Source organism: Salmo salar, chromosome ssa17 (genome assembly GCF_905237065.1).
Source record: "Salmo salar chromosome ssa17, Ssal_v3.1, whole genome shotgun sequence".
Lineage (NCBI taxonomy): Eukaryota > Metazoa > Chordata > Actinopteri > Salmoniformes > Salmonidae > Salmo > Salmo salar.
The window spans coordinates 16,119,762-16,136,353 of NC_059458.1; the positions used below are offsets into that span (position 1 = coordinate 16,119,762).

The window sequence follows — 16,592 nt, forward strand, 5'->3', positions numbered from 1 at the left end:
ATTGTCATGCACCATCTTTTAAATGGCATTTGATTAGTGCAATGCATTTCTTCTGTACAGATGCAAGATATGATTTATATATGTACTGGGACTTTTAAGTGCTATGTTTTGGGAAAATGGATTTGTATAAACATGTTCAGTTTGGTTGGAATACAAAATGTGGTATTGAAATAATGCAAGGGCTAAATCTAATGAACGACAGCACTAATGTGCACTCCATCATTGCGACCCAGAATACACGTTGGCATTTTGTTAAGTCTACGGCATTTTGCGCATGCTGATTATGGCATATGATTGAAACAGCCTGACAGAATTTATGGAAAACATTGAGGCCTGCCAAAGATCTAAGCTGAACTGGTAACAAAAACTTACCCCTGCAGTACCTATTTGCCTTTCCGATAATTACATTTGGGAAAGATATCTGTTATATCAGCAACTTCAAGTGTTGTCTGTCCACAGTGGCTTGCGAAAGTATTCACCCCACTTAACATTTTTCCATTTCGTTGCCTTACAACCTGGAATTAAAATAGATTTTTTAGGGGTTTGCATCATATGATTTACACAACATGCCTACCACTTTGAAGATGCAAAATATTTTTTCTTGTGAAACAAACAAGAAATAAGACAAAAAAACAGAAAACTTGAGCGTGCATAACTATTCACCCCCCGCAAAGTCAATACTTTGTAGAGCCACCTTTGGCAGCAATTACAGCTGCAAGTCTCTTGGGGTATGTCTCTATAAGCTTGGCACATCTAGCCACGGGGATTTTTGCTCATTCTTCAAGGCAAAACTGCTCCAGCTCCTTCAAGTTGGATGGGTTCCGCTGGTGTACAGCAATCTTTAAGTCATATCACAGATTCTCAATTGGATTGAGGTCTGGGCTTTGACTAGGCCATTCCAAGACATTTAAATGTTTCCCCTTAAACCACTCAAGTGTTGCTTTAGCAGTATGCTTAGGGTCATTGTCCTGCTGGAAGGTGAACCTCCGTCCCAGTCTCAAATCTCTGGAAGACTGAAACAGGTTTCCCTCAAGAATTTCCCTGTATTTAGCGCCATCCATCATTCCTTCTATTCTGACCAGTTTCCCAGTCCCTGCTGATGAAACACATCCCCACAGCTGCCACCACCATGCTTCACTGTGGGGATGCTGATCTCGGGGTGATGAGAGATGTTGGGTTTGCACCAGACATAGTGTTTTCCTTGATGGCCAAAAAGCTACATTTTAGTCTCATCTGACCAGAGTACCTTCTTCCATATGTTTGGGGAGTCTACCACTTGCCTTTTGGCGAACACCAAACGTGTCTGACTTTTTTCTGGCCACTCTTCCATAAAGCCCAGCTCTGTGGAGTGTACAGTTTAAAGTGGTCCTATGGACAGATACTCCAATCTCTGCTGTGGAGCTTTGCAGCTCCTTCGGGGTTATCTTTGGTCACTTTGTTGCCTCTTTGATTAATGCCCTCCTTGCTTAATGCCCTCCTTGCTTGAGTTTTGGTGGGCAGCCCTCTCTTGGCAGGTTTGTTGTGGTGCCATATTCTTTCAATTTTTTAATAATTGATTTAAATTAATGGTGTTCCGTGGGATGTTCAAAGTTTCAGATATTTTTTTATAACCCAACCCTGATCTGTACTTCTCCACAACTTTGTCCCTGACCTGTTTGGAGAGCTCCTTGGTCTTCATGGTGCCCCTTGCTTAGTGGTGTTGCAGACTCTGGGTCCTTTCAGAACAGGTACATATATACTGAGATCATGTGACTGATCATGTGACACTTAGATTGCACACAGGTGGACTTTATTTAACTAATTATGTGACTTCTGAAAGTAAAGGTAGCACAAGTTATTATTTAGGGGCTTCATTGCAAAGGGGGTCAATACATATGCACCGAACACTTCCGTTTTCTCATTTTTTTTAATTTTATGAAACAAGTAAAATTTTTTATTTCACTTCACCAATTTGGACTATTTTGTGTATGTCCCTTACATGAAATCCAAATTAAAATCAATTTAAATTACAGGTTGTAATGCAACAAAATAGTAAAAATGCCAAGGGGGATGAATACTTTTGCAAGGCACTGTATAGGAAAACAAAATGACAAAAAAAAAGATAATTATACAGTACATTCTGTGCTACAAATGACTTGTATGTCCAAGACCGCTGTGGGATATGTCGGTCTTCGACTGAAAATATAAGATGGCAGTTTTGGACAAGGCACTTCTGGAGTTGAATATAAAACCATGAATTGTCTTTTTAAATCAGTTAAATGCAGTTTGATGCTCCAGAACCTCCAAATAATCTGGCTCGGCGTGTAGGTTAGCTTTGAGTTCAAAGTACTCGTTTTTCGTTTGTTCCACCATTACCTTCCTCGGTCTTGACAACATAATAGTCTCCATTAATTTCAGTTCCTCGTGGTGTCCTGGGACCTGCATCTCTACCGTTGGTTGTAGCTGGGACATGTTTTTCCTGAGGTATTCAGTAATTCCGAGCTGCTGCAGCTCCCTAACCCTCTCCCTCTCTAGTATGTTTTTATAGAGGGAGCTCGCATCTCCGAGTGTTACGAACTCAGTTGGACAGTCTGACGTCACAGCTCTGAACTTCAAATTAGAGCCTGTGAGAGGGGAAGTATTCTCTGTCTCCATGATGCTACGACAGATGTGCTTTGGTTCGTCCAGTTCATTGAGGTCGGACTCATATTCTTTATGCTGAGTGCAGTAGGTGGGGTTGCGGCAGATCTGGACGATGGGGCTGTGTGAGCGCTCGTCGTACACGGTGCTTCCTGTCCTCTGTCCCAGTGTGTGGTGGGTGGTTTTCTGGCCGTACATGCTGTATTGCAGGTGGATGGGGCTGCTGCTCTCCCGCGGCTGCTCTTCCGCCTGTTTCTTCTTCACCCTCCTTCGCCGTCTGTGCACGAGGAATGCCACGATCCCTGCTGAACAGAAGATGACCATGAGGAAGATGACGAGCAAGCTAAGGATCAGAACGGAGAGCGGAACTGAGTCTGTGATTGAGCTGAAGAAACCACTCCTAGCGCCGTCAGTCGCCACTGTGGTTGTCTCGTCCTCATCTGTGGGCAAGGAGTAGGTCACTAGGCCGCGGCACAGCAACTCGTTTCTGAGGGCCCTCAGCTCAGCCTTTGCCACTTTTCTCGGTGTGTGACACAAAATGGAACCTACGACTGTGTCCTTCCTCAGCTTCTCAACCCACTGTTTGAGACTGATTAAGTCACAGCTGCAGTCCCAGGGGTTGTCCTCTAAATAAATCTGCTCTAAAGAGTCAAGCTGGTCCAGCACGTTGCTAACAGGCAGGTGCATGAGCAGATTTTTTCTCAGGTTCAGTTTGGTGAGGGGCACGTTGCGAAATATCTGCAATGGGAGACTAGTCAGCAGATTGTTATTCAAAGACAAGAGTTTGAGATTTGGCAAAGGATTAAAAGCTCCTGGAACAATTTCTTTGATAATGTTATATTCCAAATATAGGTATTCAAGGTTGTGAAGTCCAATGAACATGGTCGCGGAAAGGGTTTCAATTCTGTTGCCGTTGAGATAAAGTTTTTTCAAATTGCTTAAGCTGAGAAAAGTTTCATTGTCAATGTAATCAATTCGATTGTTGGCTAAATTCAATAACTCCAAACCATCATATGTGACAAAGTCATATTTCAACAGTCTCTGAATCATGTTTCCTGTGAGCACCAGCTTGGTAGGGCTTTGCTCAAGTATTCCAATATCCGAAATCCGTTGAATCCCTCTATCCTGACAATGCATTAAAAACCCAGCCACAGGGTGATTGTGACAAGAACAGTGCTCCACACAAGGACTCCCTGGAACATAAGCAGGTGTCGGAATCTTTACGTCATCCTTGGCGTCCTCCAACTTCGGACTCTCTGCCACTTTGGAAGATGGAGTGACCACCATGTCGAGTGACTTGGAAGGCTCCTCTAAGTTGATATCAGCGTGAGAGGGGCAGAGAACATCCCGTTTGATTTTGGCTAGGATGGTGCCCCTGAGGTGGTGGGGGCTGCTGCAGACCACCTCCCCAATGGCCGACTGGGACCGCATGTTCTCCATCCAGATCTTCAGATGAAGGATCTCACAATCACACATCCAGTCGTTGTCCTCCAGAAGAAGCTCCATGATCCGCCCAATGTGCTCCAGGAAGCCAACGTAAGGCAGGGTCTGTAACTGGTTCCCCCGCAGGTCCAAGTGGGTGAGTGGAACAAACCGGAAAATATTGCTGGGAAGAAACTCAATGGCGTTGTCGTTGAGGATCAGAACTTTGAGGCGGATGAGTTTGCTGAATGCCCCCGGCTCGACCACGCGGATGAAGTTTGTGTCCGCCTGGAGAAACTCCAAATTTACCAAGCCGTGAAAAGTGTCTTCCTTCAACATGACCAGGAAATTACTGTTGATGTGGAGCTTCTTCAAGGAGCCCAGTGCACTAAAGACCCCAGGTTCAAGCTCTTGTATGCTATTAGCCCCGAGATGAAGTGAAACAGCATTCTTTAAACCTTCCAAGTCTTCTGCATGCAACTCCACCAAGTCGTTTTTGTACAGATTGAGGTGGAAAGGTAGAGCTGACGGCACTTTGATTTGGGAGATCTTGCTGATATTTCTCTCCTCACAGTTAAGATACAGGATGCCATCTTTTTCTTCACAAGTACACAATGAGTCACAGGACTCACTCAGAAATGCCTTGGAGGGCTGGATGTCTTGGAAACAAGCAGCAGCGAAAAATGAGCAAAGGAAAATGATGCGGGGTAGCATTTTCTGTCCGTTGTATCTGCAAAACATAAAGAAGAAGGACGGAGGGGAGGGAGGGAAGAGAGGGAGAGAAAGATGTTACCAAAATGTAATGGACTTGGAAAACAACATAAAAACATAGATTAAATCAATAATCACAAGTATTTGTTTACATATTTTTGCTATAAGTATCTTAAATACTTTTATTAGATTATCAGTCCCTTTAGACAGACAATAAAGCATGGTCTCCTATTATAGAAATACATTGACCCATTCTTTCCGAACTGTGCATATACTTTTAATCCTGGATCATAAGATCAATGCAATTCTCACAGTATAGAAAATGAACTTGAAACTGAATACACAATGAACTTTAAAATTAATTACGCATTGATGTATCATATGCATGAAGGGAGCATACAGTTATCTTTGAAGGAATGTGATGAATTCATATTCTTTAGAACATGCATGTTCTAGTGAACATTGAAATCTTGTTTACGTGGCCACAATACCTCATATACAAGGTAAGGTAGAAAACTTCATCTGTTTAAATAATACACTTGGGTATGGTCTAGAATAGATTTCATCCATGTTTTTAACCCAAGAAGAGGCAGCGTCAATAAAAAAATGTTTTTCCTCAAATGAACAAACATGTATTTTCTCACCCATGCAATTTTCCTTTTTGAAATCTCTCACACAGCAATGTGCGATCATCACGTGAAGCGGTGCTATTTCACTGATTCTCCCTAGATACCGAACTAGCTTGATACTGTAGGTTGGGTGTATTGTGCTGTATGACAGGCCTCACGCTGTTGGATGACAGCGCTGCACTGCATTGGTGGAAGAAAAAAATTACACCGGTCAAAGACTGAATGCTTTATCACTAAATGCTTTATGTGGATGAGGGGGTAAGATTTTTTACAAGATAAAAAAATAAAATATATACTATTGAAAAGTGACTGGGTGTATTACACAATGGATGACAATAGGGTCAGGATAGTGGAAAAAAACAGCACCACATCTATTTTCAGAATCAAATGTGTATAGCTTGTGGGTGAAGCAACTACACAGATCCATTGGAGGCCAGTGGAGCCTTATAATGCCTTCTCATGCATGTAAGCAAGGCCAACTCATCACCAAGCAGTTACTCTGCTAGTAGGAGGTCATAAATAAAATGACTGGGAAAACTTCGGAAATAAAACATGTATCACTCGTCCCCTGCGGCCCTTGTAATATACACAATGATCCTTGTCCATATATCGCCAGACAAATAGGTCATTCACACTGTTTGCTCTATGTGCTTCATATTGCTCTCAAGTGCAATCTGTTAGGCAGAGTGCTCGCGCCAAAATGGGGGTTCCTGCTTGAGGGTTCCATAGCACCCTTATCCTGCATCACTGATGGTGTTTTAACACAACTGTAGCAGGTAGCCTAGCGGTTAAGGGTGTTGGGCCAGTAACCAGAAGGTAGTTGGTTTGAATCCCTGAGCTGACTAGGTGAAAAATCTGTCAAAGTGTTGTTGAGCAAGGCACTTAACCCTAATTGCTCTTGTAAGTCGCAGTAGATAAGTGTGTCTGCTAAATGACTAAAATGTAAATGTCACAGTGGTGTGGAATATTCACAATGTAGTATATCAACCCTGTTATTAAGTCATAGCAAATCATAGCTTTCGGGTAATTCAGCTATTGCCGTTTGAGATCATTGTTTGTCCATTTAAATTGATTTGCGGTGACTGATGCTCCAAATACTTCTCCTCTGCCCGAGCAGAGCAGTTTACATGGCACTGATATAGCCTTGTAGACTCATCCTCGGTAAAGGGGAATGACATACATGCTAAAACGTCAATCATTATCTCATATAGATGCTGTTTTCTGCCTCTAAGCATTGTAGACGTAGGATACAAATGCTACTGCTACTTCTATGGCTACCACTACCGCTACTGTTACTTCTACTGCTACCACTACTGTTACTTCTACAGCTACTGCTACCACTACCGCTACTGTTACTGTTACTTCTACTGTTACGTCTACTTCTACTGCTACTTATACTGTTACTTCTACTAACACCACCATCAACAACACTAACAAGACTACTATTGTATTCCCTAAGTGTACAAAACATGCTCTTTCCATGACAGACTGACCAGGTGAATCCAAGTGAAAGCTATGATCCCTTATTGATGTCATCTGTTAAATCCACTTCAATCAGTGTAGATGAAGGGGAAGAGACAGGTTAAAGAAGGATTTTTAAGCCTCAAGACAATTGAGACATGGATTGTGGAGTGCCTTTGAACCGCGTATGGTAGTAGGTGCCAGGCGCACCGATTTGAGTGTGTCAAGAACTGCAGCGCTGCTGGGTTTTTCATGCTCAACAGCTCCGCGTGTGTATAAAGAATGGTCCACCTCCCAAAGGATATCCAGCCAACATGACACAACTGTGGGAAGCATTGGAGTCAACATGGGCCAGGATCCCTGTGGAACGCTTTCAACATTTTGTAGAGTCCATGCCCCAACAAATTGAGGCTGTTCTGAGGGCAAAAGGGTGTGCAACTCAATATTAGGAAGGTGTCCCTACTGTTTTGTACACTCAGTGTATAATTATGGGTGGTTATGAAAGGCTTCGGTATTTTACGTAATAATGGAATGGCCAAGATGTGTCTTTATCACTATCAACAGAGGCTTTGACTTTCACAGAAATATACCCAATATATTCCACATTTTGGCATTTCTTCCAGAGCAGGTGGTCTTCCAAAGCAATGTCATCCATTATACAACCAAACACTGATGCCCCACCACAGCATTGATAACGGACACACATCGGCTGAGTGATAGCAGGCGTCCATGATGTTACATCACGTCAGCTGCGAACCCAGCTCCACTCAGGCGGCCAATCTTATAGCACACACACACACACACACACACACACACACAGCTGATCCCCCGATGAGATAGCTATAATTGGTGCCTGATCGATAAACGCCACCGTGCACACGGCTTGCCACAATAAACAATGCAGCACATACCTTTACAGTGTGCTCGGCTGGTGGGCCCCTCCTCGTTGATAGCGAGCATATGCGTGATAGGCTAATAATAGCAGCACGACAGGGGGGAACCCAGTTCCCCTGGTAAAGACGATTTAGCAGGCATGCATTTCAAAAGGTCTGTTTAACTAATTTGGCGCAATTGTTTTTCACAAGGATTATCTGACAGATGTACCAAGTGACTTTAAATATGTTTAGCAAGAAAGACATCTGCAGATGTGCGAAACATTGTCACAATCAAGGCACTTGGCTCTGCTGTAATGTAAAACAGTACACTGCAGAATCTGGACCAAAGGAATACCCCTCCCTTACTCCCTAGTTAGACCAGAAATGTATTATTATTCTGTTTTAAAGGAGACTTTGGATGAGGCCATTTGAGAATATCACACAGACTGACAGAAGCAGTCATTGGATTGTATAGGGCCCATGATTTGTTTAAGAGTTGTCTTTACTCAAGTTATTAAGGTAAAAGGAAGAGGATCTTCCATAATAGCACTGAGCTGCATGACCAACACCACAGACATGCCCAAACCTGGGAGATCTTGTAAAACTAGTCAACTTTAAATGACTCATGATCAACAAATATGACAAGTGAATAGTTTTCCTCACCACACAAAGTAGTGACAATAAAAGTCTCAGCAACACATCTTGTTTTCTACAGAAGCATCATCCAAAATGACGTGATGTTGAAATATCCTAACGTAGCCTAGTTGTTGGTATCCTTTTAATCTGAGTAGATCCATTACACAAGCCAAGATTAGAACACTTAAACCCAACCCAAAACAAAAGGCTGCGATTTCAGTATAATCACTTTATACAACATAAACATTACATTTTCAAGTCACATTGACCACCTTGCCAGTTTCAAACCAACACCATGATTCAAATGGCCCCTCTGGATAGATAAGTGCTGTTAGTTTATCATTATGTATTTCTGCATGGTGTATGGTATTGGCATTTGTGTACTGACATACACACGGAGTGGACAAAGCATTAAGGACACCTGCTCTTTCCATGACATAGACTGACCAGATGAAAGCTATGATCCCTTATTGATGTCACTTGTTAAATCCACTTCATTCAGTGTAGATGAAGGGGAGGAGACAGGTTAAAGAAGGATTTTTAAGACTTGAGACAATTGAGACATGGATTGTGTATATGTGCCATTCAGAGGGGGAATGGGCAAGACAAAACATTTAAGTGCCTTTGAACGGGTATGGTAGTAGGTGCCAAGCATTGGAGTCAACATGGTCCAGCTTCCCTGTGGAACGCTTTCGACACCTTGTAGAGTCTATGCCCCCAATGAATTGAGGCGGTTCTAAGGGCAAAAGGAGGCACAACTCAATATTGGAAGGTGTTCCTAATGTTTGGCATACTCAGTGTATGTTCACCATTTGCAATATGACCTCTAATTGCTTACTTAGTTCTATTATGGAGACACAGTGTTGAAAGCTAAGGACCACACTGTCTCTATACAGAAGTAGCTTAGCCAGCAGACTGGAGGTTAGACTAGGGGTTGTTACTGCTACACACCGGATGCTACGCTCATGGCTGAAGGACTCTAAGGGAGGCAAGGCAGAGAGAAACTCAACTCGAGAGCCATGAGAGCAAATTAGGAGCTTCAGCACACTGTATTGTGCAGCGCATGAATATGCACCCGGTGGAGGACCTCTGCGCAATGTTCCCAGGCCAATTAATGGAAGGACAGTTCCCTATTCCAGTGTATTGGAAGTGATGTGCTTGCCCTACAGGGAAACCACTACTCCCACATACATCTATAGAGACGTCGCCATGGTCCTCAGTCCCACAATCCACGGGTTATATTTACATTCGATCACTCAAGACTGACGAAAGGTCACTCACTCCCTGTCCCATTGCAACTATTTCATAAGGTCTGCATGTGTGTGTGTTTGTTTGTTTCCTGTTCTGGGGGGGGGGGGGGGGAATGATTTGTACCTCCGTTAATTAATACTCAATGGTTTGCCTAATCAGGAATACAGTTAGTGGGTGTTCATGGTTGAACAGTCCAAATGGGAATTTACATGATCCTACCAGAGCAGGAATACAATGTAGCACAATAACCATATATTGTAACCACGTTCTTCATGTTTTAAGTTAGATTTCAATGCACAGTGAGTGCATAAATGTGATGACCAACTCAACGTGGTCATCCTTTAGCTCAAAGACCATGCACTTACATGGAATCCATAGTCACATTTTATTCTGTTCTACTTTGTTCCCAATGTATTATATTCTTCTATGCATATATGACTAAAATGTAATTAATTTAAAACCTAGGCCTGCGTATTTTATTTTACACATTCTCAAACAATATTCCATCTGCAGTTACAGTGCACAGCTGAGTAATTGTAATCTGGTTGCATGGAGGTACTTTATTAGAACGATGTTATACATGCCCCCATTTATGTGGTAGTCTAATTTAACTGATTTACACACAAAACATGTTGAGTCAAGTAAGCTGGTAAGACTAGTGTGTGCTATTATTACCAATAGAAATCGCTCGGGGAACATTTTAGGTGAGCATAAGCTGAATCATGTTACATGTTCCAAGGACGATTGATTGTAGTTGGCTAAATCAATGCGTTGCTGGAGAATTGCAATACGTACAGCTGAATTTAATGCATTGCGGTGCGCCAGGTGCGCGTAAAATACCTGAATGTGTCTGTATTCCCAGGTGTAATGTTACTTTAGCAATTTTATTTCGACTAATTCAACTGCCCTCACAAATTAAATAATAATTGAATCAGACAATCCAATTTGCAAATGGAGGATAACAATTTTTGAAGTTATCTCTAAAAACACAAGCGCTTTGGCCAGAACACTTCCGTACGTTTACATACCAATAGAATAAAATCTGTAGGTTATTTGGAGGAAAGCGAGCTCCCAGCCTCAGCTCCAGCTAGTCCGAACAAACCTCGACATATCGAACGGACACCTGGATACCACACAAGATAGACGCAGGAAGTTAAAGTGACTATATGTCCTACCAGTCTAAAGAAAGGTTGTCAACAAACTAATTTGAGAAAGTAACGAATTTATAACAGTTGTGAGACTTCTCGTTCGGGTGATATGATAGGCTACTTACCCGTTGTGCAGAGTGAGAAAGACTGTGGCTAATCCAAAGGATGCTTGGGTTAGAGAGGTTGATCCATGTGGAGACGTGAGGATGCGAAGCATCAAAAGTCCCCTCAAACTGTTTATTTAAATTTCACAGCATCTTCTTTAGAGAATAGGCTAGGCATACTGGTGTAAATAACGTTTACTTTTGTGACCTCTTGTTTTTGTAGAAGACTGTCGGCGTTTACAATTCCCGATTTCTGATATTTCTGATATTGCAAAGTGTTCAACCCGACACGACCCGTCCGAGGCAATTTTGGGATGTGTTGGCCTTTCCACTTTATCTTTGATTAATTAATTAATTCATGTAGATCCTTATTAGTCTCCCTGGTCAGTCCTCTCTGTTAACTTCTTCTGTGCTAAATTACCAGCCACTAAAGGGTGAGTGTAACTGTAGAGCCTATTTGGTATACTGATCCTTCGCATAGTTCCTTAGAATTTACATGCTTTTGAGCGGTGGAAAGCTCCGAAGTATTGGAGTTGTTCTGGGCTCCTCCCCCCGATACTCGCTGACTTTTATGGCATTGAATGGCGTTGTGGAACGCGTTTAGGAGAAGGTATCTGGTTCTGAAGGTCAGGTTGCCCACAGTAGCCCTACGAATGTTGATATAATGTAATTATTTCGAATGTGTATATATAGATTCATTAGAGATTCAACTGCATCTGTAATGTAACTTACTGATCTGCTTTTTTATGTTTTTGTTTGTGTGAAGATTACTGTTTTGGGGAAACAGAAATCTTTCCTGAGATCCATGACCACAGTGAATATCACTTTGGGTCATGCAACTGTCAGAAATCGCAGATTCTAAAGTATTTAAATGGTAGGTGTGTGTGTCTGTGTGTGTAGGCGTGTGTAGGCGTGTGCAGGCGTGTTGTAAGCATGAATCCTAATATTTCAAGTGAACTACAAGGAATGTTTACTGCTCAGGGGTTACCTTGTAAAGGTGTTTACATATGTTTCCTGGTCTCAGGAACTCTCTGTTTTACAGTAAAATAAACCCTCACCGTGGCTGGCTTTTTACAGTTCCTATCAGGGAAGCTAGCAGTAGGCTAGGTGTTCAACACATCCATACATTATTCATGCTCAAAATAACAGGAGACAATGGATATGGTTTCACACACTAGATATTAAAGACAGTTGACATGTTTGACAGTTGTCATGAATAATGCAAGGTAAACATGTTTAGGACACCCGCATTGACAATGTGTTCTCATCCTGAAAGCACATAGATACATATCATTGGTTATTTCCATTCCATCAACACTACCAGTTAGTGTATTCTTTCCATTACAATTCTACCTGTCACTCACTGAGGCCTCATACAATGGAAGTTATGTGTGACGGTCTGAAGCTAAGACAGCTAAGGATCCATCCTTATAATGACTGTCCGTTCACAGTCTATGATACAATGGCCTATATATACAAACAGATTGAACCCTGTGCATACTTCATCCTATGTGAAAGATCAGTGGTTGGATTTTCTGGTCAGTTGTGCATGAGCTTGGATGGGATCTGACTCCAGTTGAATCTCATAGTTATATACCATTACTTTATCTCTGTCTGATTGTGTCAGGCGCATTTGGAAACTGTTCAAAGAATGACTCTCTGATCTGAAGATGTTCAAAGAATGATTCTCTGATCTGAAGATGTTCAAAGAATGATTCTCTGATCTGAAGATGTTCAAAGAATGATTCTCTGATCTGAAGATGCATTGGGCTTCACTTACAATATTATACTCTCATGGGGTAAGATATATTTAGATAACACCTGGAATAATCCATCTGTAGTTAGATTATTTAGTCCAACATTTCCAACATACTGCTTCGTAACATCTCATTTGAATCAGAATTTGTCCCCGCGTTAAGTAAATAACAGTTATCCGAATCCTCACTAACGACTCATGAACAGCTTTGGAAAGTAGAGGTCTTGGAGGTATTTGAATGAGACCGGTTCAATATTTGAAGACATAGCTAGAATTCAATCAAAGTTGCACGGTAAGCCACTGGGCTTGTCGTTTGAGTCACAGATGTGGACGGTTTACGTTTGTGTGCATGAACGCACGTTTATGTTTTCTGTGGTTTGAGGCATTATCCGCTATTGATTGAATTTCAGCCTTCCAGGTAAATATCTGACAAAATATCAATGTGCAGGTATCACAGAAAGTTTAGAGCCCAGCTGTCTAGCTCCAGTGTTTTCTTATGGTGATGCAAAAATAGCACCTTTGAGCAAACCGAATCTCACTGGAAGTTCTACATTTGTTGAGAGTTTGTTTGTTTTGACCTGAAGGCACGATGTGCCTCGTTGTTTTTGTTGACTCTCCCCACACACTGTCACAGTCTGACTCAACCGTGTTACCCCACACTGATCCTCTTTGTCTTCCTCGTAGGCATGTCACTACTGGCCATTTTACATGAGAACCCAACTTTACCCTGTAGAAATAAGACAAACTGGGAAACACTGGGATTTTAATCTGAGTAGGCAACACAGGTATCTGTAAACTGGTGTAACGTCAACCCCGACCCCCCCCACATGAGTTCAAAGGTCATATTCAGGGTATGCATGTTAAACTTATGCCCTAACACACTGATATCGTAGATAACATTTTGATAGTAGAGATCACAGACAATCAATTACAGTATGTACTGGATGTGCACTAATATATGTATCTTTAGGGGACAGCCAAGGTGGTCGCCTATCTTTATTTGTGATGAAAAATGGTATCAACTGATGCCTATATACACTAAGTATTATATATGTCAATTCAAAGCTTTAGATGACAGCTTCTTCTGACAGTTCCATTATTTATTTTCGCTGTTTCGTTTACAGAGACATATTGGTGCCATGACGCAGAGCCGATCTACGGAACTGGTTTCAAGAACCAGCCTTCGTCAAACATGAAATTATGACGATGATGTTGTGAGATTAGTGAGGTGAGCACATCATTTCCCATGATGAGAGACAAATGCACAGAAACCAGGTCCCAACTTGTCACATTCACTAGCAGAATAACCTGTCCTGGCAGAGTTTCACAGTCCAGTAATGCATTAGCTATATTGACAGAGGATTGTTTTCTATGTAGTTGATGGTCATACGGTAGGGTAGGAAAAGATAAAGAAACATTCCTTTACTTCTCTCCGATGCCAGAAGTGTGGGAACATTTGATTTATTGTAGTAATTAGATGGAATTTGTCATCACAGTGTAAACGTTTGAGAAAATCATAATGGTATTATTTTACCGTAAGATTTTATAAAAATGTTAATAACAATCACATAGAAATCATGCGCCCACCACTAGCAAATATTCCAACAAAATATATAGGTTATGAGTATTACTGTGCATTGACAGTGCAATACCAGATTATCAGCACACAGGAATGCAGAAAGACATGTCCTGAAATTCTGACCTTTTCAGTTTCAATCATCAGAGGCAGACACTAACAATGTGACATACAGGTCCTATAAATCCAGGGGCCACATCCACAAAGGGTTTCAAAAAAGGTCCTAGGAATCCTGTTAAAACCTGTTTTAAGACCAAAAGAACTCCCAGCTCAGAGTAGGTTTTAGGAGGATGTTAAGACACTGCTCAGACAGTAAAGTCGACTCATCTCTCTCATGACAGTTTGAGTTACCACAATGATAGGATCTTAATTTGCCCTATATTGTCACAGCAAAAATAATCCAGTAGCAACAGGATTGGAACATTTAGTCCATAATGTTTTACTTTTTTTTTTCATTAAAGGGGTCAGTAATGTTGGTTGATCACTTTGCCTACTCTTTATTCTTGCCTGATATGTTGGCATGCATAACCTTTTTCCGTACCAATTCTGATTGTTGTTAAAAGCGAAATCTTGACAATATCACCGATACAACAATACACTCTTCTAACATCACACCATTTAATAACTCTAAATCGGTTTGGAACACTAGGCATCAAGTAACAAGGCGATAATGTTGCATACAACGTTTGAAAGGTCTATCGTATTCATCAAACAGAATCAAAGTTAACATAAGCCATAGATGGCTTCAATTGACACGCTCAACTTAGGCATATTTTTTAACAACGTGATATTGCGCTCAAGAGGTATAACTTGAATTAACATAACGTATGTAATGCAATAATCTGAAGAATAAAAAAAATCTACTTGTTCATGTATTAGCCTAGTGGTTATAGGTATTTAGGCCTATCGTGTGGAACAGGCCTCATGTGTAATCATTGTCAAGTGCAAGAGACGAGTGTTGCGTGTAGGTCTAGATGACTTATGGGTTGATCATATAGAAATATCAAAACATTCTGTCAACAACTCCAAAGCAATTGCATATAGTGCAGGAGCCACTGCCTCACCCCCTTTTTCTATTATCAAGACACTTGCTGCTAACTCTTAACTGGTTAGGCGAGGTTATGAGGGCTCCTAAATATCTGTCGAATGGGTGGGAGTCTTATGACGAAAGAGGCTTCATGCATAGCTTTTATTTTCACCTATAAGAGTAGAAGTACAATGTCTCTATTTTCAGCGCTTACAACCAATTTTCTACTCTGAGACACTTTGTGGATACTAACTTAAGATGTGATTATGTGACTCAGACTTCCACATAATTGTATTGTAAATCCCAATGTCAATATTAATGGGAGATGTGTTGCACTGCAGACCTACGCTGAGTGTACAAAACATTAAGGACACCTGCTGTTTCAATGACAGACTGACGAGGTGAATCCAGGTGAAAACTATGATCCCCTATTGATGTCACTTGGTAAATCCACTTCAATCAGTGTAGATGAAGGGGAGGAGACATGTTAAAGAAGGATTTTTAAGCTTTAACAGAATTGAGACATGGATTGTGTATGTGTGCCATTCAGAGGGGAATGGGCAAGACAAAAGATTGAAGCAATACAAAAAATTGAAGTGCCTTTGAACGGGGTATGGTAGTAGGTGCCACTCAACAGTTTCCTGTGTGTATCAAGAAGGGTCCACCACCCAAAGGACATCCAGCCAACTTGACATAACTGATGGGAAGCATTGGAGTCAGCATGGGCCAGCATCCCTGTGGAAATCTTTTGACACCTTGTAGAGTCAATGCCCTGACAAATTGAGGCTGTTCTGAGGGCAAAAGTGGGGTGGGGGTATCCTTAATGTTTTGTACACTCAGTGTACATCTCAAGATAAGATTCTCCCTATCATGATCAAAATGAATGGCCCATGTGTTTATTCATCTGAGGGACACGAAACAAAATGTTTTTACGTCGTAACAAATGTTTTGCAACAGAAAAACAAAAAAACAAGCGTTATTATTGTTATTGGACAACAAAAGGTCAGAAAGGTCTCTTCTCGTTTCGGCCACATTGCATCAGTTTGGTCCCTAGTGAATATACCCCAGGCCTACTGCTGCCTTGTCACTGATACGGTTGATTTGTTTTTCTGAAGCATCAGTTGAGGACCATTTGGAATGAAACAGTGGAACATCTCCGCATCAAACAAAAAAGTTTTTCTGAAAGATTGTAAATGAGCCCCAACAGATTGTTCTGTGATCTATTCTTAAATCTATAAAAGTTACAACAGAGTATGTCAAATATGACTTTACTGCTTTCTGATTGTTTTCCAAAATAACAAGCATTTAACTATACGATGATGCATATCAACAAAACACTAGGCTGTAGCAGGCTGTATCGTTTTGATGTTGCTTGTG

General features: G+C 41.4%; 1 protein-coding gene across 2 annotated transcripts; it reads right to left on the reverse strand.

Moving 5' to 3' along the window:
* Positions 1 to 1,651: 1,651 nt before the first annotated feature.
* LOC106575278 (SLIT and NTRK-like protein 6) lies at positions 1,652 to 11,639 on the reverse strand. Of its 2 annotated transcripts, XM_014151705.2 has the most exons (3): positions 10,878 to 11,639; positions 10,633 to 10,727; positions 1,652 to 4,771 (listed from the first exon to the last, which is right to left on the reverse strand). In XM_014151705.2, the coding sequence occupies exon 3, from the start codon at positions 4,753 to 4,755 to the stop codon at positions 2,251 to 2,253; it is 2,505 nt and encodes an 834-aa protein (XP_014007180.1). In that variant the 5' UTR covers positions 4,756 to 4,771; positions 10,633 to 10,727; positions 10,878 to 11,639; the 3' UTR covers positions 1,652 to 2,250. The 2 variants fall into 2 exon arrangements, with proteins under 2 accessions (XP_014007180.1, XP_014007179.1); XM_014151704.2 differs by lacking the exon at positions 10,633 to 10,727 and having other exon boundaries at positions 10,878 to 11,638.
* Positions 11,640 to 16,592: the final 4,953 nt, after the last annotated feature.

Excerpts from the sequence above, each read along its gene's own strand:
- LOC106575278 (XM_014151704.2), bottom strand. The coding sequence starts at position 10,969 with ATGCTTCGCATCCTCACGTCTCCACATGGATCAACCTCTCTAACCCAA. Across the intron at positions 4,772-10,877 it reads TTTCTCACTCTGCACAACGG|ATACAACGGACAGAAAATGC; the intron begins GTAAGTAGCCTA and ends TATGTTTTGCAG.